Source organism: Chelonoidis abingdonii, chromosome 5 (assembly GCF_003597395.2).
Source record: "Chelonoidis abingdonii isolate Lonesome George chromosome 5, CheloAbing_2.0, whole genome shotgun sequence".
Classification (NCBI taxonomy): domain Eukaryota; kingdom Metazoa; phylum Chordata; order Testudines; family Testudinidae; genus Chelonoidis; species Chelonoidis abingdonii.
Window position 1 is genome coordinate 60,655,076 of NC_133773.1, and position 21,958 is coordinate 60,677,033.

At 38.2% G+C, this 21,958-nt stretch overlaps 1 protein-coding gene across 7 annotated transcripts in view; it reads right to left on the bottom strand.

Moving 5' to 3' along the window:
• SH3D19 (SH3 domain containing 19) overlaps positions 1 to 21,958 on the bottom strand; it is a 171,970-nt gene that overhangs the window by 45,227 nt on the left and 104,785 nt on the right. For 4 of the 7 annotated variants that reach the window (XM_075066320.1, XM_075066319.1, XM_075066318.1 and 1 more), the window contains exons 4-7: positions 13,927 to 13,969; positions 11,407 to 11,548; positions 10,970 to 11,174; positions 9,220 to 10,212 (exon numbers count right to left, since the gene is read on the bottom strand). In XM_075066320.1, coding sequence (XP_074922421.1) covers positions 9,220 to 10,212; positions 10,970 to 11,174; positions 11,407 to 11,548; positions 13,927 to 13,969 — 1,383 coding nt within the window. Of the gene's footprint in view, positions 1 to 9,219; positions 10,213 to 10,969; positions 11,175 to 11,406; positions 11,549 to 13,926; positions 13,970 to 15,075; positions 15,117 to 21,958 lie in introns of all 7 variants that reach the window. The other 3 variants (XM_075066322.1, XM_032793245.2, XM_032793247.2) reach the window with 1 other exon arrangement.

Genomic DNA, 21,958 nt, shown 5'->3' on the forward strand with positions numbered 1-21,958 from the left:
ACATTACTGACGTGAATCCCCAATGGTGACAAAGCGGAGAGGCCATGGCTTATGTACTCAAAAACCCAGAATGCTGCATACTGTTTTTGTTGCAACTCTGAAAGTCTAATGTTCCAGCCACATTCGGTTCTACAGAATAAAGGAATGGAAAAATCTGGTGGAAAGCTCTGGCATCCATGAGAAGGCAGGAAATCACCAGAGAGCATTCCATAGGTGGAAAGAGCTTGAGATGAGAGTAAGGTAAGGCCACCATAGATGATCAGCATCAAGAGAAGATTGCATCAGAGTCTTTTACTGGCAAAATGTTCTGAAAAGGCTCATTCCATTTGTGAAATGCCTGTACCCAAACCTAGCAGTGCCTGCACTTCACATTAGCTGTATGTTCAAACAATTGGAAAATTCGTTAAAATTTGGGAGCTGTAGGCTTGTGTTTATGCTGTACTACAGGAGCATCTAAGAGAGTCACCACCCCAAGAAATGTACATACACACACACCACTATCTTTGGAAACAATTCAAAATGAGATCATACAGTTACTGGCAGCAAAAGTCAAAAGAAAGACTGTGGCAGATCTGAAGCAGCAAGATATTCTATTTATTCTGGACTGCACACCTGACATCAGTCATATGGAACAAATGACTTTAATGGTGCGTTTTGATACAACAACAGAACCTAGTGAAGATGTCCCTGCAATGGTGACTGTCAGAGAGCATTTTCTAGATTTATTGACATTGGATGAACTACAGGAGCTGGTTATGACAATGTGCTTCTTAAAAAATGGAAGATATGGGAATTGCAATAGCTGACATGACAGGTCAGGGCTACAATAATGGTGACAACATGAGAAAGAAAGAACAGAGAGTGCAGAAATGGATCCGAGTGTTAAACCTCGAGCTTTTTTTGCCCCTATGCAGTTCTCATTCATTGAACTTGGTGGTCAGTGATGCAGAATCAGCTTCTAGTGAGGCTGCTCAATTTTCTAATGAAATTCAAAGCATCTGTGCTATTTTCTCTCTGCATCAATTCATCGATGGGCCAATTTCTAGCACACAACGTCTTGGAAACATCCTCTCTACACTGAAACCACTGAGTGCATACGATGGGGAATAAGTCGAGTGGAGGCAATTAAGCCTATCAAACACCAAATTGGGGAAAACAGATGATGCCTATAGTTGCCATTATAGAGGATAATGTGTTATGACAGCAAACTGTTATGTTGGTGGACTATAGAGAACAGTGCAGGGAACTAGAATTCATCAGAAACATATATAACTGTCAGAATTCTGTGTGGGCTTAGTGTTTGTGGCTGTACTTACTGTTTTTGAAATAAATGGTGTAGCACAATGAGACTCCAATGGGTGGATTGACTCGAGATATCCGGAGGAAGCATATATGTAAAACTGGACAATAGAAGTCGGATACCTACAGTCTTACCGGTCAGATGAGGGATTTCAAAATGTTCTGAAGAGTGCACAGAAGTTAGCAGAGGAACTTCACACTGAAGCTATTTTCCCACCCATTCAAGAATACAAGAGTCACCAAAGACAACGACATTTTGGTTATGAGGCACAGTATAATCCCATAAGAGACCCCAAAAAACAATTCAAAAGTTGAATTCTTTAACTAGCTGCTAGATTGTTCAATACAGTCAGTTGAACCTTTCATGCAGCTCAAAGAACACAGCAGTATATTTGGGATGTTGTATCATATTCCAAAACCCCTCACTATACCTGAAGAAGGCCTACACAAGCAATGCAGGGCACTAGAGACAGTGTTGACACATGATGACAAGCGTGATATTGATGCGAGTGATTTAGGTGATGAACTGAAAGCCTTTTCAAGATATATTTCAGCAGGATCAACTCCAAAGGCTCTTCTGGAATACACCGGTATGACCACCCTCTTTCCAAATACTTTTGTTGCTCTGTGCATACTTCTAACACTTCCTGTAACAGTTGCCAGTGGAGAAGGCAGCTTCTCCAAGCTGAAGTTAATAAAAAAAAATCTACGCTCCACAATGACACAGGAAAGGCTGATCAGCCTTGCAACCATCTCAACAGAGCATGAGATGACCCAGACTATGGATCTTCAGCAGGAAGCAGTTCAAATCTTTGCAACCAAGAAGGCACGGACAGCTCCACTTTGATTATTCAAAGAGATAAAAATGCCAGTGTTTACTATGCAGACAAGAAAAGTTACATTTGCTGTGCAGGGGTTTGAAAGTAATGTGTTACTTAAAAATTTTGAACAAGGCATTTTAAGCTGTTAGGTAGCAGAGCGGTACCATGAGAGGAATAGAACAGGAAGAAGGCAGAATTGAGACCTTTCAAAGTTTTGGCCCAAGTGAAAGGGCATGGGGGTGTCATTTGAACACCCCGCCTCAGATGCCAAATTGTTGTGGGCCGACCCTGGTCAAAGAAGGTTTAGGCTGCATTGGGACTCAGGAATTGGCATCAAGGCTCTGCCTCCTATATGACTTTGGAAAAGTTGCTTGGGGCTTGTTTTTGATAAGTACTGAATATCCAATGCTTCCAATGCCTTCAGCTGAAGTTGTGGGTGCTGAGCACTCTTAAAAGTCAGGACTTTAAGCTTTCTGGGGATTAAACACCTCTCTACCTCACAGGGGTGCTATTTGGATAAATTCATTAATGTTTATATTAGTTTTTAGCAAGCGAGTTGAATGGCTGTGATGCCACAGAATCTGTTTCATCACGTGTGCTTACATTTGTGTTTGACTCTCTCTTTCTGTAGAACAGTTTGCTGTGTTTTATTTGCGGCAGACTCTAACTAAAGTAGTGATGTATCTGTGCAGTGCTAAGACACAGGTCTAAGCACCACACACGCATATTTTAGCTGCATTTCATAAATATTATGTTTCTGTACATTATAATTTGTGATGTAAAACTGTTTTTACAACAAGTGGTAAGTGCTGTATCCCAAGCACCACCTACTAAAGCCCTTTCTTCTGTTCTAGGGTTGCCATAGCAACAAGTGTGAAGCCCTGGCATTTTGCTATGTCATTCATTACAAATGCAAAGGTCGGGAGAATTGGGAGCAGATTATAGCTGCTCTTCATGCCATTACAAAGCATTTTACTGTGGATTCATCTTGCTAACCTAAAGCTGTTCCTATGGGAACATGGAAAGCACCTAATGTTAGTGTAATATGTCACCATACTTTTTACTGCACAATTGCTTTTCTTGTGGATCCTTTGTAATGTCATAGTGCCAATAGTAACAATAGACGAGGCACGATTCTGATCTCACCAACACCTAGGCAACTTTACTGATTTCACTGGTGTTAATCCTGATTTACACTGATGTCAAGTGAGACCACAGGCAAATCCTTTTGTCTTCTGCAGATAAGAGGTAGGGTGAGCAAACAAGTCTATTTCCCACATTAACAAAATAATTACCATCGGAGGAGAAGTCAGACAACTAAAATCTGGTTCTTCTATACTTAATTTTTGAGTTTGTAAAAAACACCTTGAAAAACTGAACCTACTATTCTTTTCATATGTGTCCACAGGATGACTGTAAGCTATCAGAAAGGTGAGCAGAGTGATAATCTTCTTTTCTGATGGAGAGTTAATTTTCTGGCAATTCTCTGTGTTAGCACAGGATTTCTGGTTCAATATTTATTTAATTTCTCTTGGATCGGTGGGGCAATCTGTAATGTATGTATGAGTGAGGGATGAACAAGCACTCGAAGAAGAAAAAAAGACGGTTACTCACTTTCTTGTAGCGGTTGTTCTTCAAGATGTGTTGTTCACATCCATTCCAATACCCTTCTTCCCCTCTGTCGGAGTGGCTGGCAAGAAGGAAGTGAACAGGGGTTGGGTCGACCGGGTCATATATTGAGTGCCATGAGGGCTTCACTCCAGGTGGCTCCCTGGCTGACCTGATGGGAGCTGGTAAGAGAAAAATTTTCTGATGACAGTGCACGTGGTGCGCACAGACCTGATTGGAATGGACGTGAACGACACCTCTCGAAGAACAACAGTTACAAGAAGGTGAATAACCGTCTTTTCTGTTTTCTTTGTACTGGATCCTTAAATGTAAGAATTCTGCCTGACTGCTTGTCAGCTGGACTCCAGAATATTTATATTTGTTTGTTTCCTTTAACCACTGAAGTACAAGTTTTACTTTGAGTGTTTGGAAAAAAGTCTTATGCTCTGCTTTGCACTGCAGCAACATCCCTCCAGACAAAAAGAGCAAAACATAACTCTATTCAGAGCCAGTCATTTCCAGTCCTACAACATTTCCTGGAGTGGACTAGGAAGTAATTCTCAAGTAATTCAAAAGTTCTCTCTTCCCCCAGGGAATGATACTGCTTCTGCAGTGTTCCAGATCCCATCAGTCCATGAAGAAATGGGCTCTGTCTGTCCTGAGTTGATCACCTACATTGCAGCACATTTCATTGCCAACAGAATGCTGAGTCAGCCTTATTTCATTTCTTTTAAAAGCAGTCTGTCAGCAAATGATTCAAAGCAGTTCTGAAAATACATGTATCGCTATCAGCAGAACTGAACTTAATATACAAGGCTTTTCTACAGTTTCCTTCCTAAATCTACCCTGGAGTTATTACGTTAATACAGAAAGGAAGAGGTAGTAAATCAAAATTCCATCCAATTATGCAAAGCACAAGTTATAATGAGAACACATTACGTTTATATTTATTAATGGTAATGTGACAGCTATGTACTATTTATATATCCGTTTCCAAATAGCTGAACATTTTTAATGCTAAGTGAAGCAAACAGCTAAAAAAGCGTTAGACCCTTCTCTCTCTCTCTCTCTCTCTCTCTCTCTCTCTCACACACACACACACACACACACACACACACACACACACACACACACACACACACACACACACACACACACAGAGTCTCTCTCTCACTCCCAAATTCACATTTTCAAAATTGTATTTCATTCACCATGGGCTTTATTGTATCATCTGTTTTTAAGAGGCACTTCCTATGGATTGCAGTTGGGAATTCTGCTTAAAAACTGATGGTATTGTAATGATAGCTGGAACTCTGAAGTAGGAACCAAAGTCACCCATAGCGTAGTATGTAATGAGCCTTATCAGCAGAAGGACATGGCTTGTACTTGGAGCTAGGCAAGCAAGCCAGCAACAGCTCTCTGTACAGTTATCAAAAACAAGTTAAGTAAATTGTTTACTGTTATTTAAAAGTCTCCAATATGTTATTTTATGTTAGCAACAGCTATTACAGTACTATATGGCCCATGAACAGGTTCAAATCAGCATATGCTTGAATTCTTATCAAGAAAAACCCATTTTTGTAAGGCTACCAAAGTTCAAGAAAGAAAAATTTAGCAATAAAAGCTATGTAATATTAATTAGTGTGTGAAAACATAACTGATAGATGTTTTTGTATAGTTCCTAGCACAATGGACCCTTCAATACTTACTAGGGGGGTGGGAAATAGGTTTTCCCCCAATCAGGATTGAAGGGTCCATTATGCTAGGAACTATACAAAAACATAAAAAGAGAGTCACTGCACCGCATGTAATTTACTATCTAAATTCCCAATTCTGTGATGAGCTCAGTGTGGGCACCAGGGTCCATTTTATTGCAGGAACAGGGCCTATGCTCTAAATTCTGAGGGACATATTTTCAAAGATATTTAGGTGTCTAAAGACGCAGATAGGGGCTGAATGGGATTTTCAGAAGTGCCTCAAATTTTTCTGATAAATAGATTATTTGCTATAACATGCAGTTTCAGGTCAACCAAAACTATTCGCAAATTTGGTCAAGTTTGCCAAACAATTTCTACTGAACCGAAAAAGTCAAAACCTTTTGTGATGGCTGCTGGTGGTGGCACCACCTCCCTTATAAGCCTTAATCCAGTGGTTAGGGCACTCACCTGGGATGTGGGAGACCCTGGTGCAATTCTTCCCTTTGCCTGATGAGGAGAAGGAATTTGACTTTGGGTTTCCTGCACTGCAGGTGAGTGCCCTAACCAAAAGACCAGAATATTCTGCCATGAAACTTTCTCAGTCTCTCCTCTTGAAGCCATTCCACTATTTAGAAATAAATAAATAGTCATCAGAGCAGGGATTTGACCTTGCGTCTCCCACATACCAGGTTAGTCCCCTAATTTCCAGACACATCTCTGGCCAAATGACTGTCCATTGTCATCATCAATGACTACAAATAGGCTTGGATTAGATTTTTATTGGTAACTGTCTGGTTTACTGTACACAATCAAAAAATGACAAAAAAATTTCCATCAATAATAATCAAAGTTTACAGCTAGGCAAAGTTAGAAAAAATTTGCTTGTGAACTTACTGGAGTTCAAATTAAGGATATTTACTTTGAATATTTTGACATGATGTTGAAAATTTGCATTTGAACAGTCATAACTTTATAACAGTTTTAACTTTTTCTATCTCAATGTCTACCATCCTTAAACAATTGTCTGACCCCACCCACTGCCAGACCCACAATTATGAAAATTTAAATAGATAAACATTTTTAAGAAGATTAAATCCCACAATCTGGCACACCTGTGAAAATTTAAATAGATAAAAATCAGAGAAAAATGCTTAAAAATAAATATTGATATTATCTGTCAATATTATAAGGGAAAAAAACCTCCCAAATTCTGCCAAACCTAACTGAGTTGCCACTATAAATGACAATGGATAGCCACACATCCCAGGTAAGTGCTTACCCACTGGGCTTAAAGCTGATAAGGGAGGCAGCAATACCACCACAACCTGTTTTGTCCATCTACTTTTCCTTCCTTTCTCAAAACATCTGAAAGTTGAAACAAAATTTGTCAGATTGAAATGTAACATTTTGTTTTAACATTAGCAAAACATTTTCTTTTTACTTGAAATCTTTTCGACATTTCGAGTTGCTGAAAAACTAAAAAAAAAAAAGTTTTCAGTTTGATCCAAAAGAAAAAACATTTTTTAAAATTGCCAGTGAACCAAAAAAATCATTATTCACCCAGCTCTAGCCCTAAGAGCTTAGCTGAATCAACCAAATTTTCCAAAATTTATGCAGCAGCTTTTAAGTGAAAAATGATTTCACATGGACGTACTAACTGACTAACTTACGGTTATATGAACAAACATGCAGTCCATGTAATAAAGTAATGTGTTGTACTGGAAATACCAACTGTGAAAGTCACAAGGGCCTGATGAAACACATCCTAGAATACTCAAATTGCTAACTCAGGAGGTATCTGAGCCATTAAGGATCATCTTTGAGAAGTCATGGAAGACGGGAGAGATTCCAGAGGATTGGAAAAGGGCAAGTATAGTACCAATTTATAAAAAGAGAAATAAAAACAACTCAGAGAATTATAGAACAATCATCTGAACTTCAGTACCCAAAAAGATAATGGAGAAAATAGTTAAGCAATCAATTTTCGAACATCTAAAAGATAATAAAGTGATAAGAAACAATCAGCATGGATTTGTCAAGAACAAATTGGGTCAAACTGACCTAATAGCTTTCTTTGAATGGGTAACAAGCATTGTGGATAGTGGGGAAGTGGTAGATGTTGCATATCTTGACTTTCATAAGGCTTTTGATACTGTCTATCACATGACCTTCTCATAAACAAACTAGGGAAATATAACCTAGATGGAGCTACTATGAGGTGGGTGCATAGCCAGTTGGAAAACTGTTCCTAGAGAGTAGTTATCGGTGGTTCACAGTCAAGCTGGAAGGGCATATCGAGTGGGGTTCTGCAGGGATCAGTTCTGGGTCTGGTTCTGTTCAGTATCTTCATAAGTGATTTAGATAATGGCACAGAGAGTACATTTATAAAGTTTGCAGATGATACCAACCTGAGAGGTGTTGCAAGTGCTTTGGAGGATAGGATTAAAATTCAAAATGATCTGAAATTATGAAATTCAATAAGGACAAATGCAAAGTACTCCACTTAGGAAGGAACAATCAATTGCATACATACTAAATGGGAAATGACTGCCTAAGAAGGAGTACTGCAGAAAGGGATCTAGGGGTCATAATGGATCACAATATTGGTCAACAGTAACACTGTTGTGTTAAAAAAACAAAAAAACAAAAAACCCCAAAACCCCATCACTCTGGGATGTATTAGCAGGAGTGTTGTAAGCAAGACACAAGAAGTAATTCTTCTGCTCTGCTCCGCACTGATTAGGCCTCATCTGGAGTATTGTGTCGAGTTCTGGATGCCACATTTCAGGAAAGATGTAGACAAACTGGAGGAAGTCCAGAGAAGAGCAACACAAATGATTAAAGGTCTAAGAAAACATAACCTATGAAGGAAGGCTGAAAGTATTGGGTTTGTTTAGTCTGGAGAAGAGATGACTGAGAGGGGACATAACAACAGTTTTCAAGTACATAAAAGGTTGTTACATGGAGGAGGAAGAAAAATTATTCTTCTTAACCTCTGAGGATAGGACAAGAAGCAATAGGCTTAAATTGCAGCACGGGTGGTTTAGGTTGGACATTAGGAAAAAGTTCCTAATTGTCAAGGTGGTTAAGCACTGGAACAAATTGCCTAGAGAGGTTGTGGAATCTCCATCATTGGAGATTTTTTGAGTAGGTTACACAAACACCTGTCAGGGATGGTCTAGATAATACTTATTCCTCCCATGAGTGCAGGGGCCTGGACTAGATGACTTCTCACGGTCCCTTCCAGTCCTATGATTCTATGATAATGGCACTCATTTCCTCTACCCATAGCGCATGGTGTTTTAGTGTGCTGGGTCATGATTTCCCAAAACACAATGCACACTGCTGCTTCTCTTGTTGACATGATGGGGAATAAATATCTATACATGTACTACTGAACCGCCCAGGAGCTAGATGCTATGAACCACAGGTGCTCAGATATTAGTACTCGATAGATTAGATAGCATAAGGCAAGATGTCTTCAGCACCTGACAAGGGATCATGATGCATTCTGGAGGTGGCATCTGGAGTATAGTATTGAGCTTATGGTATATTATTTTAGCTATTAAGTTATAAATCCAGCTGACATGTTCTCAGAATTACACAGTCTGGGAACCTTATTGGTCAATCATATTGACCTCTGAGTCCATGTAAATTTCACATGAAGCTTAATATAATGACAAGCATAGAATTCTACATACACATATACCAATACCACTGTAAATATGCATAATATCGTGTGCATGCATATTTGTAACCCTGTTCACAATTTATCTCCTTATACTTGTTCTTACCTGCTTCAGAACCGGTACATTCTTGAACTGCACTAACTGAACTAGGGGGCAAAACGTCATCATCAAAACTGATAAGATCTCCTTCCTCAGCTGGTTTACTTTGCAAAGTACATGTTGAGAGGTTGGTTGGAGCCGATGACTCTCTCAGGGACTTGAAAGCTGTTGCTTGAGAAGCTACCGAGAGACTGGGAGCAGTGATGATTGGTTTTAGTAAGGTCAAATGAGGGGCAGGACTTTCTACAGAAAGAGACTTTTTGGGAATGAGTGGCCTTGGAGCAGGAACTGGGAATTTCTTCTGTCCATCATTGTTCTCTGAAGTTGACCCATTCCTTGCATCAAGCAAATCATTACTAGTACTTTTTACAAGGCCAGGTTTTGGTTTCTTTGGCAATTCGGGTTTGGTTATGACATTACTCCCAGCTTCTTGAGGTTGCGGGTGCCATTTCCTGGATGTAGCTTTTTGTGTGTTTTCTGTCCATGAACCCGACTCTCCTGAAGCTCTCCTGGCCCCTAGCTCTGGTTTTGGAGCTATTATTGGCTTCTTTGCAGAAACAGTTGGTCTTGGGACAAATGACCGTGGAGCAATTTCTGGTTTCTTTGATAATCCTGAGATATCAGAATTTGCTTGGGATTCAAAAGCTTTGATCCTTGAACCAATACTATTTTGGCTTTTGTCTGTATTCATACTGTTCATCACCATCTGACTGTCCAATAAGCTATTATCTAAGAGGGACACTGGCTGACTTGGAGATGGCTCCCTTTCAGCTCGAGGCTGGCTCACTTCTTCCTGATTGTCTTGTGATTGGCTTTGATTATCTCTGACCACAGGTTTGAGATTGCCTTTTGATCTTGGTTTTGGCAGTGGACCTGTCACATTACTGGGATTTTCTTGGCACTTCCATTCTTCAGACGCTTCAGAGACAACTAAGGGAGCCTCATTTTCTGAAGGATTGCTATTTAAGAGAGGTCTGGGAGGTTTGAGAGGACGTTGCACTGCCGACAGAAAAGAGAAGCTTTCAAATTGTATTCTGACACATCTTAAACAAAAATCTACTTTGTCATTTGGCCTCTCTAACCATTCTGACTGGAAATCTACCAACTATTTCCACTTAGAACTCACCATTTCTTGTGTTACATTTATCATTCTCCCTTTTTCAAGGGGGCAAAAATACATTACACTCTAGAAAGGAACTGATCTTTGCACAAATGCATAGAATTTACAAGTAATAAGTCCAAAATTACTTTGCTGACTTGCAGCACTTTCATTTTAACATACACCATCAGATAAAGAAAAATATTTTTAAAAATGTTTCATGACATTGAGGGTTTTCCAGCAGAGGCTAGAACAAGGAATAGTATAGCAGCTTCTCTAACCAGCTTTGCATACATCTCAGTCCTGACCTACAACCTCCCTGCTTTTTCATTCATTATTTTCAGATTCTCTGGCCAAAAAGGATTGTAAATACAGCTAAAATGGAAAAATACTTGTAATGGTTTTGTGGGGAAAAAAATTAAATGCATTATAGCCTAGGGTGATATTAAAGAACAACACGTTTTTACTTTTGACACAGACTAGAATGGAGTATCAGGTCATCAGAGGTAAGAAGCAAATGCAGTAATTCATAGCAGCACCTAGTCCATAAGTGAAATACTTTTACTGGATGTAGAAAGGATTAAATTGATTTTTAAAAGCATCCCCAGAACATAATCTGTAAAATCTTTGATAATATGAAGTCCATAAAGCATTTACCTGGAACAATTTCAGATTCACAGAGTGTAGGTAGGTTGTTTTTTACATTACTTCTTGGCAAATGGCTAATTATTTCCTCTGGAAAGTCAGTCTGTGTTGCACACGTAGCAGTGCATCTAGAAGCAGCAGCCGCATTATTGTTATTTGTTGTACTGACTTGCACTTGGTTAATTTCTTTTATTACCTGCTCATAAGATGGTGGAAGCTACAAAAGAAAAAAGGTAAAAATTTTAACGTGTCCATATGTGAAAATTAAAAAAAACCCTACATGAATTCAGAAATGCTACACTGACATGTACAACAAAAATACAAACAAAAAAACAGAGTAGTTCTCTTTTAAGAGGACAATGAGTTCTGGTGATGTTATTGTTTCTCTTTGCACTTTAAAATTAACATGAATTACACATGTAACATAAATACGTCTCTTATCTGCTCACCTCAGCTGGAACAAGCTCATTTGTCCTCCAGATAGTCTGGGAAGGAGGAGGGAATCCTAATCCTTGTGGAGTGACATTTCCACCTGGGAACCAGGAGGATGGTCTGAGAGGCTCAGCAGCAACTATTGTAATCTCAGGACGTCTGCAAAGAAACAAAAACAAGGTGATGTGTGGGAGAGGGAAGGAATGACTGACTAGCAAGTTTTACAGTAATGATTTAAATAAACACTAAAATAATATGTTTTCCTAGTAGTTCCAGTTCTATTCCTGACTTTGCAAAGATGCCTTGTATGATTTCATATAGTCACTTAACCTTTCTGGCCCCAGTGGAGCAAGCATTCAGGGTCCCCATTCAGCAGAGCACTTAAGTACATTCCTACCTCTAAGCAAAAGAGAAATTCTACTGACTACAACAGACTATTCCTGTACTTCAAGGTAGGCATGTGCTCAAGTACTTTACTAGAAAGTGTCTTTGTGTCCTTGCAGAATAAAGTGGTTTGGGAATCTTCTGATGAACAGATACTAATAAATGCAAAGCATTATTAACTACTGTGTAGAAATAAACAAGGCAATAAAACAAATTTAAGATGATTTTTTTAAAAATTAAGATGTCTTAGCCCAGATAGTGCAAGGATTGGGAATAAATGTGTACTTTTTCATCTGTTCAGCCCAGTGAGAAAACAAATTGCAACATCCATGTCATGATTTTTTTATTCACATGTATTTATTTATTTATTTATAATTTTGTGGCACAACATTACACGTACAACATGTTGAAACTGCAACAAACTTATTGTGAATATTTAGGCTGTTTTTTTTTTTTTTTTAATGAATTTACATCAGCCCTGCTACTTGTGTTCATTTCCTTTGATCATTTACAAGACTGAGTTTTAACCAACAGAAATACTCACAGAAAGCGAACTGAAGGCTACACAAGTAAGTTTTCCTGCTGGGAGTTTTTGTGTACTAATCTAATCAGAGAACAAAAACATCACCATGTGATATATCTGACTATTAGAACTATCCTTAGTTTGAATACAGAATATTGAATATTCATTGAGAATTGTTCACATTGAATCCCACAGAGTTTAAAAATTCACAAAGTAATTTGGAGTGAAGACCAAATCTGAGGAAATCATGAGGAAAAGAGACTGAAGTTTTCAACCAATTAATTTCTTCTACTTTATGGACATGGATCAAATTACTGCTGTTTTCTCTGTTTTTGTGTATGCCGTTCACATGTGATTCTAGGCTCACTTATGCTGCGCCTCCTAAATATATTTAATAAACAGTTTAGACACTTTTCAGAATATCTAGTTGGCAGTGGACAGTTCTCAACATCATTAAGAATATTAAATGTTATCACACTGCACTGGCTACTTACTAACAAGTGGCAGAAGCTGGAGGAAATTTAATGTGTTGATTTAGAAAGCCTTACCTGGTTTGGTTCTTTGATACCTAAAGGCTTGTCTACAGGGAGAATTTTAGGAAAATCTCCCCACAGTGCTAAAGCAGGGGTAATCAAGCCTCAAACTCTGTGGGGCAGAGCCTGTCCTTTTGTTATACACCTCTACCCCGATATAACACGGTCCTTGGGAGTCAAAAAAATCTCACCGCCTTATAGGTGAGACCGAGTTATATTGGGTTCGGGCTGGTACGGTGTACCGGCAAGAGCTGATATGCCGTGCCAAACTGGACCAGCTTCCCCGGTGGTGATTTAAAGGGCCAGAGGCTCCCTGATTCCAAACTCTAGGTGCTACCACAGAATAAATAATGATAATGCTTCTGAGTGTAAATCAATTGCCTACAAGAGTAAAGGATGTATTTCCTATCCCCCAACACCGGTATTCAGTATTGCACAACTGTGCTCTGTGGAACCTTTCAAGATATTCTGCATAATAAAATATTTTGAGAACCAAACAGTGTTGGGAGGGATCCGGAACATCTCTCTATTGTGAAACTGTCCATAGAATGAAAAGCTTGGCAAACGCTTTGCTTTATTAATGAGTTGTATGCCTTTCTTGGCCATTGCGGGACGCTGGGTATCTGGCTACATGAACCATTTGCTATGGTAACTTCTTCTGTCATTTTGCTATCAGAAAATGCACAAATATATGTTTAAAGGGTACTTTTAAAAAAGGATAGCAAGGGATAGAAAATCAGCATCCAGAGGTTACAACAGGTTACTTGGGACTCCCTTTCTGAGAAGCTGTAGGGCGGTGTGTGTGTGTGTATTTAAGTTGTATTTTCAACCTGAAACAATCACCTACAAATGGAGGCCAGAAATTTTTTTAAAAATTTCAGACCAAAAAAATCCATCTTCTTAAAATCTCATTATTTTTAAAATGTATTTATTTCTTTGTTTCCAATCATTACTATTTTTACACAGAAAAATCAGAAAGGAAAAAAAAAAACCCAGAAGAAAAGGACAAAAGTAGGATCCTGATATGATCCGTTAAAATAAACTCTAAAGCCAACAATTAGGATGACGTGGTTGAAATATAAATAACCGTGTTATACCTTCTATCTCTCTGATGTTCGGTATGAGAAGAAGTCCGAGAAGCTATTAAAGTAAAAGAAAGAAAAACAAAGTTAATCTGGACTTGTACAGCAACAAAATAAAGGTAGTAATAATAAAATTGTCACCAAGCTATCATAAACGTAACCGATTGTACATAGCATTTGATCATAAACTACAGATTTCTAAGAATGGCCATATCTGAATAAAAATAATTTGTATTTAACACAGGAAAAATTTTAAAAGCTATTCTTTAGCAATACTTTCAGATTGACACAATATACATATTTACATACACATTGGAGTTCAAGAATCCCATTCAGACAACTTGCAGAGAAAAGAAGGAAAAAATCCAAAACAGTTACCACATTCAATTATGCTTAAAACCAGATGAAAGCTGTGAAAGAAACTAACAAAAGCAAGAAAATTAATGAAAGCAAAGCTACCACATCCTAACACAGACTTTTGTGCCTTTTTGTTTTTCACCACTCCATGAATTAAGAACAGAGTAATAAACCTTAACCTTGTCTTTTGACAATTTATTTCCTAGACTTTGTGTAAAAAAAACTTACGTTTGTTAGTTCAAACTTTTGGTTTGGTTTAATAATTATTTTTTAAAAATCTAATCCAATACAAAAGATATTTACCTGAAAAACTATTTCAGACTACTGGGTAAATATTTAATATAACTGTGTGCAGGAGAAATGTACTTAGCATTGCTTATTAAAAAATTAATTCAACGTCCACTTATCAGTGTTTAAATTCTCGGGCATTTAATTCACACAAATAATGAGACCATTTCTGGGCTAATAGTTATCTACATTTATTTTTTATATCCACTGCATTTTGGATTTTCACAAGCTCATTAAATCCTCACTCTCTAATCCTGTATTTTTGTCATATTTACATTCAAATATTTTTTTAAAGGCCACACTAACTTTTTAAAATGTGGTTAAACAACAATATAAAACAAAACAAAAAAGAACTTAACTCTCAGCTGAATCTTTGCATAGCAAATGTGATAGGGAGAAGTAAAGTTTATTGTGCAAAAAGCTGACAATTATTCCATTATTATGCCATCATAGACTGATAGCTGAAATCAGCAAAGCACCGCTTGAAAAATCCCCAGCATAGTATTGTCACAGACATACCTCTTCCACGGGGCATTTTTGATGTGCACTATTCATGAGTGCTAGAGGAAAAAAAGAAGGGGTTAAAGTAGAGAAAGAGGGTGCAGAGAAGAAAAAGAACAATCTAAGGTTCCTATATGTCAATAGACAAGATTAATTGGATTCATGTTGTTAGTCACACAAGAATAGTGCAGATTTCGCATGGGGGGGGGGGAGAGGTGGAGTGTAAAAAAACCTGATAGTTCAAAATAAAATTTATTTTAAAAAAATCAAAAGCAATTTAATTGAGTTTTTAATTTCTATTCTCACACTGAATTTTATGGGGGTTTACTTATTGCCTGGTGGTATCATCTTAATTGTGAACAGGAAAACTGAGGAAGAAAGGACCTCTGTACTGTTGATTTCAAATGGGAAAAGCGGCATAGTTTGAATGCTCTTTTTAGGTATGTATTAATTGATGTCTGCTTTGATATAAACTCTCTTGTTTTATTTACTTTATAAACAGATGGAATATACTTTATACACTGATGGTCTGACCCAACTCCCAAGAAGTTGAATCAGATTCTTCAATAACATGCATTCTACCCATTCCCAGCTTATCCTTTAACCCCCATGTATGCATAAATATACATTTCCCTTCTTAGATTTCCCTTTCACTAAGAATACAGACTGGTAAGAGACACCTATTTGCAATAAGTGTTGTTATAACCATGTTGGTCTCAGGATATTACAGAAACCAAGTGGGTAAAGTAATATCTTTATTGGACCAACCTCTATTAGTGAGAGAGAGAAGCTTTCACCAAGCTCTTCTTCAGTCTCTGAAATGTATTCAGTGTCGCAGCTAAATATAAGGTGGAACAGATTGTTTTGAGTAAGTAGTTACATATTTCAAGGGACCATTCAAGGTGAAAAGGCACATTAAACCTCTCCAGTCATGAGGGTATGGGGGGGAAATAAGGCAAGTGGCTGTAAGAGGTTATAGATTGGTGTAACAAGTCATAAAACCAGTGTCTCTGTTCAGCCCTTAAATTCATAATTTTTCTAGATACTAAAAATTAAGTTCCCAGGCTTGTCTTTTGAAGGTTTTGTGCAGGTTTCCTTTGAGGATGAGGACTAAGAGGTCAGATATAGAGGGATCACTTTGTGAAAAGTATTAGCAATATAAGTGTTCTACTCTCTGCACTGCCTCCCTATAAGGTAGCTGGCAATTGTCTGTCTTGTAAGTGTCAAAGCTGTTCAGTTACTATGACTCAGTTACTGCAGTGTTGTGAATGGCTAAAAAGTCCAATTCTCGAGCAATAGATTGCGTAGGAGTGATGCGCAAGGCCAGAAGATGAAACCAGTGCACTACTGGCACTTAAGGTCTGCTGCACTTTCCTCTTTGCTCTGTCTTCACTTTTCTTTCTCTCAGCCTCTGACTTCCTGGTGCAGCACAGTCCTCCAACGTAGCCTTTGATAGCTGCCTTTTCTGGGCTTGCAGTGCTGATGTTGAAAGTTTTCAGCTCCCTCTTGCAAACTTCCTTGAACTTGAGCCTACAATGGCTCAGTGACCTTGGAGCATCCACAAGTTCTCCATACAGGTCCTTTGCCATGTGTCTATCATCCATCCAGTACAGATGACCAAACCAACAAAAATGTCTCTGTTTAAGAATAGTGAATAAATATTAGACTTGGCAGTTTTGCTTTCTCAAATACTTTGGTATCAGGGACTTGTATGTGAAATCAAACTAAGACAGGAGGTGTGGAAAGTGTTAAGTCTTCTTTCATGCCTTCTGTAGATGGTCCAGGTCTTGTCACTAAACAGCAGCATGCTCATGACACACGTTGTGCCATAATCAATGTCTTCTTTAGACTGATCCCTGATGGTTAGACCAAATTTATCGCAAGCTAACACAAAGCTTTTGCAAAGTTTCTGGACTGCCTATGTGAAACAAGCCCTGAGCTGTTGGCAAAAAGAAGTTTAATTCTGCTTCTAGACAAGCAGATTTGTTGAACAGTTTTCCATCTGATCTTGCATGGAGATGTTTACTCTCAGTGCTAGATGAGGAAGTATGCAGTGGATTTTATTTCAGTGACTAGGAGCATTTCTTCAAATTATGCTGCAAACCAGTCCTTATGTTGTGCAGTCTTTTTACCAAAAGCTAAGATATTCATCCAGAATGCGCTCAATACTCCATCAGCATTCAGGAAGGGGCAATCAGTGACATAGTTTCCCTGAGATTCACAGTGAATTGGAAACACTTTCCTTGGTCTTTTGTGTTGTTGATGTTCATTTGTGTGCAACAGCTTTGTTTAGTACAATGAATTTCTGTAGTGAAAGCCTCACTTTGCAGTGTACATGTGCATGGTTTGTGTCATAGTCTGCACCATGAAAACTGAGAGTATGGACAACATCCTGCAAGTGTTTTCTAGAACTAACAATTAAATCCAGTTGGTGCTAGTGTCCAGACCTGGAGTGTCTCCACAAGACCTTTTGATGATGACTGCATTGAAAGTAAGTGTTGGAAATGCACACTCCTTGGTTGGTACAGAACTAACCATTTGTAATTAATTTTTTCCACTCTATGGTGGCAGACACATCTCATGATCTGAGCCGACCCAGCAATGAAGTATCCTAACAGATAGAGTCACTTGCCTGATGGTAGCTTACTGATGATGCTATCAAGGTGCTTATAGAACAAATCCTTCTCTTCAGAAATGGAAGAAAGCGTTGGGGCACATATATTGATGATATTGGCAAAACCACCTGTCATAGATATTCTTAGTGATATAATTCATTCTGATGTTGCAATGGGACCCTTGACATGGATGCTAATGAGTTTTTGACTGCAAATAACACCCCATGACCAGAGCACTCTTCTTTGCCTTTTCTATGCCAGAAGAGGGTGTAATGCATCTTGCGCAGAGAGCCTGTGTCAGCTAGTCTGGTTTCAGAGAGAGTGGTCACATTAATGTCAACGTTCTCCAGCTCTTTATCAATGATAGCATACCTTGTAGGATCACTGACCTCCTCCAAGTCATTTAATATACCAGGGCACGCTGTCCTCACATTCCAATGAGAAAGTTTGAAGAGAATGATCATTGTACCTGGAACTTTGGCATATACGCCTGGGCAGTGAAAATAAAGAAGCAGATGGTTGCCCTAGGACAAAAAGTCCCCCTCTTGGTGGGCCTGACTGGACGCAAAGGCTTGGAGAGCAACATATTTGGAAGCAAGCACAGCTGCAGGAACTACCTGAAGAAGCTGATGCCAATCACCTGATATTTTCTCCACTGTGGACTGGGTGTAGTGTTTCCTCTCCTAGCCTTTGTAAAACCCAAAACTAGATGCTAGGTGGTAGCACCAGATGGAATGAAAAACAATATCCACAAAGAATAATTCCAACAGGGATTTGGCATTACCCCCATCAATCAGGGATTCCCAGTTTAGTCACTCAACCTGCAGAAGGTTGCACTGGGTTACATGGAACCAGTAGCAGGCCTTACATGCCTGATCTTATCCCTATGAGATATAAAGTCTTATTCAAGGTCTATGCCCTAATATTCAAAGCCCTCCATAAGATTAGTCCCAACTACTGAAAAGATCAATTCTCTCTCCATAACCATGAATTCCATCAACAGCTAAATTCCACTGGAAAAATAAATGACACTTTCAACCAATGGGAGAAGTTCATGAGCGCAGGAGGAAGAATTTTCATGGGGCTTGGATCTAAACTATGGAACTCACTCCTGCAAATAAATAGAAAAGCTCTGTCTGTGTAAGCTCAAAAGCTTTGTCTCTCACAAACAGAAGTTGGTCCAATACAAGATAGCACTTGACCCACCTTGTCACAGCTCTCACTGCATTCAAAAGCAAATGGAAAACCTCTTTTTTCAGCTTAGCTTTCTGTCAATAGGCCTCTCTCTCTCTTTCTCTCTCACACACACATACAGTTAACCTGACCCAATCAATAAATAAAACTCTGCCTGGCTGAGTTTAATCTTACAGGCAGAGATGGAACAGAGAGTTTACTTTACTTTAATTACTTAAGAGATGAGGGCCCTATACACACTTAGATATATACTTATACATAGATATAGAAAAGATATCTATATATTAGTCCACTCAAAGTGTCAACTTGGTTTCATTACATCTTCCAGGCTACATGACCAGTTGTGTTGTTTTGTTCAATGAGACAGATGCTATTTCCTCTCCTTAGTTTAAAAAAAAAAAAAAAAATGGCTGGAAGACCTTTTCCCCTAGAGGTGAGAAAAGAGGAAGGAGGGGTTGGGATGTATGTGGCAGTGCACATGGACCAGGGGGTAATCCAGCAGAGAACTACTCTGAGTGGAAGTGTGAGGATGTGTGTGTTGTTTATCTTAATGTACAAATCCTACACAATATCTTCCTATTAGGTTAACAAATAAGAATTTAAAAATAAAAGGATTAATATTTAGTAAAAAGATATTTAAAAGTAGGTGCACATCTTGAAAAGAAGCAGTCCCTGAGTTTTTTTCAGTCTCTCCAAAAAATCATCTGTACTTCAGTAAAAAAAATCCTTTGCAAGTAATTTAATTTAACAACTGGACTTGCAATCTTTTTTGCCTTTTTATGATGATGGAAGAGTTTCTTGTTTTCCCTGTCCATTTTTTAACCGTAGAACAACAGCTTTCTGTGCTTTTAAAGAAGGACCTTTTGGTCTCAGGAATTTGTATTGTAAGCTCTCACACCTCCACTGAAGGGGCAGAAGTGAAAACAATTACATCCTTGCTCCAAAGTGCTCTTTAGTTGATGGAGTTGAATAGATGTTAAAAATTTTAATCTTCCCTTCTCCTCTCAGTGGCTCAGCTTCCAGTCTTGTAATTCTCATGAGCTCATCATTTCAATATTTCTAGCATAACTGGAGAGAATTTTAGGATAGATAAGACCTGAATTTCTAATATTTTTTAAAAAAAAAGGCAGGAAAAATGTAATTTGACACAGTAAGTCCAATTGTTTTTCCTTTGTGGGTGACCGTTAAAAAGCATGCCCCTATTTTTGTCCCCTAGAATCCTATTTATGAATGTCAAATACTGACAGCTTTAAGTTAAAAGCATAATGCCTTTCTCATGGAAATCAATGGGAACCTGTTTCCATTTCAGTCTGCATGTTCACTGGTAAGATGGTTGTTACCTTGAATTCAGCTCAGAGCCATCCATTGCCATAGAAATGCTGACACTTTCACAGGTATATATGAATAATAGATAGATAAATAAAAATTAATGATAACTATATATGCTATGGTTGGAGAAAAACAACAAAAACCTGCGTTCTCCTTTAGCCCTTTCCATTTTATGGCTCTCAGAAAAAAAAAACAAAACTTTATGACTGATTTGACATAACTTTCTCTTTAGGAGGATTTGTTTCTTTCTGTGAATGTCCATGAGATGTCACAGTGTGCTTTTTATTCCAGTACTGCATGCAACTTTCTTTAATGCTTCATCTGCAATTGCAATAGGTACAATATAAATGATAATATATTTTAAATAAATATTAATTCTGAGAGTTCTAGATTTCAAAATTTGCATTCAGTTTCCTTCTTGCAACCAGTATTTTTGTATTTCTTTCATTCCAACTGAATGTGCAGTGGTAAGAGAGTATATTCTGTGTTTTGGATAGGGTTATACTCTAGTTCCTTTATGACGGGAGTTTTTCCCCTCATCCTTTCCCCTTTAGATAATATTCTTGCTAACTAGTTTGTTTTTCTTTTAAATTTGATGCACATATGGATTATTGTTTTCAGTGATGAGAAGTTTAAAAGGCTATCTATCAGACATGTTTCACAATTGGACCTATGGAATCACATTGCAAATTTTTCAACATGGGATAAAAAGTAATAAGCCTGTTCTGACAAGGTTTGGTTTTCAACTGAGGCCAGAATGTAAAGTTCTTTGGGGAAGGGCTATGCCTATGTTTGTACAGAATCTAGGTTTAGAACTGCCATCCTGTTTGGGCCACTGAGCATCACTGTAATATGAATATCGCAATCATATTTTTCAATTCCCAGGAAACTGCAGTTTTGGCCATTTTTTTAAATTTCATTTAAAAAAATATGAAACATGGATTTGTTTTTTATTGTGGCAGATTCCACCATTTTTATAATTTCTAATTGTAATTATAATTAACTAATTTCATTTTTAATTAGCGAAGCCAAAACCTCAGACATGAACATCCCCAAACATTGGGGGAAGTCCACGTCCAAAGAGTGCAGCACAGACTCTTTTTAATCAATTTTAGTCCTAGCAATTGTAGTTTCAGAAAATGAGTTCTGTCTATTACATCTTTCAATAACCGTGGCTAGTGTGATCATGAATTTTAAAATAATGCTAATTGTTTTACAGCAAGAATATGTACTGATCATTCTAACTGCAGATTCTCTTAGTGCTTTCGCATCACAAGTCAGACATTCTTCCCCTCAGTCCAGTATAAAATGCAATACATTGGCATTTCTAAGAAATTATTCTGGTCACTGCATATCTGTCTAGGTACTTATATGGCCTCCATCACTGTATATCTGAACATTTCCAGATAATTAAAACAGAAAAGCAAATCATACTCTCTCTGTTCCTTCCCCTACCCATAGGAGTAACTTGGAATAGTTAGTAGAATGTGTGTGTGTGTGAGAGAGAGCAGGTTGTGCGTCCGTAAGAAGTGCTTATTACGGGAAAGCTAAGTTGAAGAGACAAGTTAAAAACAGACAGACAAACTGATTTCACAAATCAAGTATCAGAGGGGTAGCCGTGTTAGTCTGAATCTGTAAAAGCAGCAGAGAATCCTGTGGCACCTTATAGACTAACAGACGTTTTGGATCATGAGCTTTCGTGGGTGAATACCCACTTCGTCAGATGAATGTAGTGGAAATTTCCAGGGGCAGGTATATATATG